Genomic DNA, 1607 nt, shown 5'->3' on the forward strand with positions numbered 1-1607 from the left:
TGGAGAGGCCCCACCCCAGCAGCAGGTAGGAACTGGGCTGGAGCTGGTGCCTGCCTGAGGCAGGTGAAGGTCTGTTAGCAAAGCTTCCTTCCTTTCAGGGTAGGATCTGGGTGCCCTCAGCCTGAAAATGGTGATGTCTTTGTGAGGTGCAGAGGTGTCTGCCTGTGCCCTGACCTGAGCTGGGGGAGATGGACGGCAGCTGCTGTGACTGATGCGCTGTCTGGAGGGCATGGGAGCAAGAGGCAGGTGCTGTTTGCAGCTCCCAAGGCCGGCAGGACTGGAAGCCTTTTCCCTCTGCTTGAGGGCCCTGGTTAGCAGCTGTTTCCTCCTCCCCTCCCCTGTGATCCTGGCTACCTCTCTCTTTTGCTGCCGCTGAGCTGCCAGGAAACAGCACAGGTGTGCAGCTGTGCCATGCACTGCCCAAAAGGTAAGTGAGGGGGCTGTGTGTTGGGAGGTGCTGAGAGCTGTGTGGGTGCTGGCTGCCCCACCAAGCCAGCTCCTGGGGGCTGCATGCTGCAGTCATGCTCCAGGCTCAGCAGGGAGATGTGAGAGTGAAGGGGAAAACTGCCTATGGCTCTAAGTAGCTGCTTCCCACCTACTTGGGTCTTCCCCACATGCACCAGGCCCTATTAACCCCTCTGCTGGGGGGCCCCAGCTGGAGGCCCTTGCAAAATGGCTGTAATGAGAAGTGGCTGCTTAGACATTAGCTGCTCTCCAGGCCCAGAGGCCTTGGGTTAGTTCTGCATAGGGGTGTGGGGGAGCTGGGAAGACCTGCTTGTCCTCCCTCAGAAGATGCAGGTGCAGCCCACAGCAATGGTCTCCATGACCATCCTGTACTTCTTGTGGCACCCCTTCTTCTTCGTGGGGGCCTTGGCCCCTGGCTGGCACAGCAGGCGGCGGACAGGCAGCCTGCTATAGATGGGGATGCTGGCCATGGTGCGGTCTTCTTGCATGGTGAAGGGGTTGATGCAGCCGGTGCAGAGGCACTGCGCCTCTGGGATGTCTGTGGGAATCCGTGTTGCATCGTGATTTATGCTGTGAAAGAAGAGAGGGAGCAGGATAGGGGTAGGTGCAGGGACACTGCTCAGCCTGGGCAGGCCCCATGGGAATAGGTAGGGTTTTCCTCCTAGGAAATGGGCATGGGTGCCACAGTAACTGCAAGCCAGGACCTGGGTATGCAAGGAGCAAGCCTCCTCATGGAGAAAGGGGCTTGCTGGAGCTCTCTCTGCCTGGGCACCTGTGCTGTACTAGCCACACATGGAGGAATGTGGTCCTGTGGCAATGGAGCAGCAGCTTGTGAAGTGGGCTTAGTGTCCACTGTAGGGTTACACACCATCTAACTGGGGTTGCCGTCAGCTGTGAGCCCTGCTCTGTGCACGGAAGGGCCTTACCCGGGCTGGGGATCACCCATCCCAGTGGTGCTTTGCCCTGCAGCCTCACCTGTAGGCCCATGGAGACAGACTCCTCTTGTTGGGACTCCAGAGTCCCAGGCTGACCTGGCACTTGGTGTCAGGGGGCTCCGAGCTGTTCCTCAGCTGGCGTACCATCTCCTGGATGCTCTCCTCATATTCCTCCACCATGGTGTATGTATCATCCATGGCCAAGCC

At 59.1% G+C, this 1607-nt stretch overlaps 1 protein-coding gene across 1 annotated transcript in view; it reads right to left on the reverse strand.

The window, feature by feature from the left end:
- Positions 1 to 6: 6 nt before the first annotated feature.
- The window catches only part of IL17B (interleukin 17B), a 9706-nt gene continuing 8105 nt past the window's right edge, over positions 7 to 1607 (reverse strand). Inside the window, exons 4-5 of the mRNA XM_019506436.1 lie at positions 1441 to 1587; positions 7 to 1035 (exon numbers count right to left, since the gene is read on the reverse strand). Of these exons, the coding sequence (XP_019361981.1) occupies positions 786 to 1035; positions 1441 to 1587 (397 nt within the window). The 3' untranslated portion in view covers positions 7 to 785. The remainder of the gene's footprint in view (positions 1036 to 1440; positions 1588 to 1607) is intronic.

The sequence above is a fragment of the Gavialis gangeticus genome, unplaced genomic scaffold, assembly GCF_001723915.1.
Source record: "Gavialis gangeticus isolate Ggan-Ray unplaced genomic scaffold, GavGan_comp1, whole genome shotgun sequence".
NCBI classification, from domain to species: domain Eukaryota; kingdom Metazoa; phylum Chordata; order Crocodylia; family Gavialidae; genus Gavialis; species Gavialis gangeticus.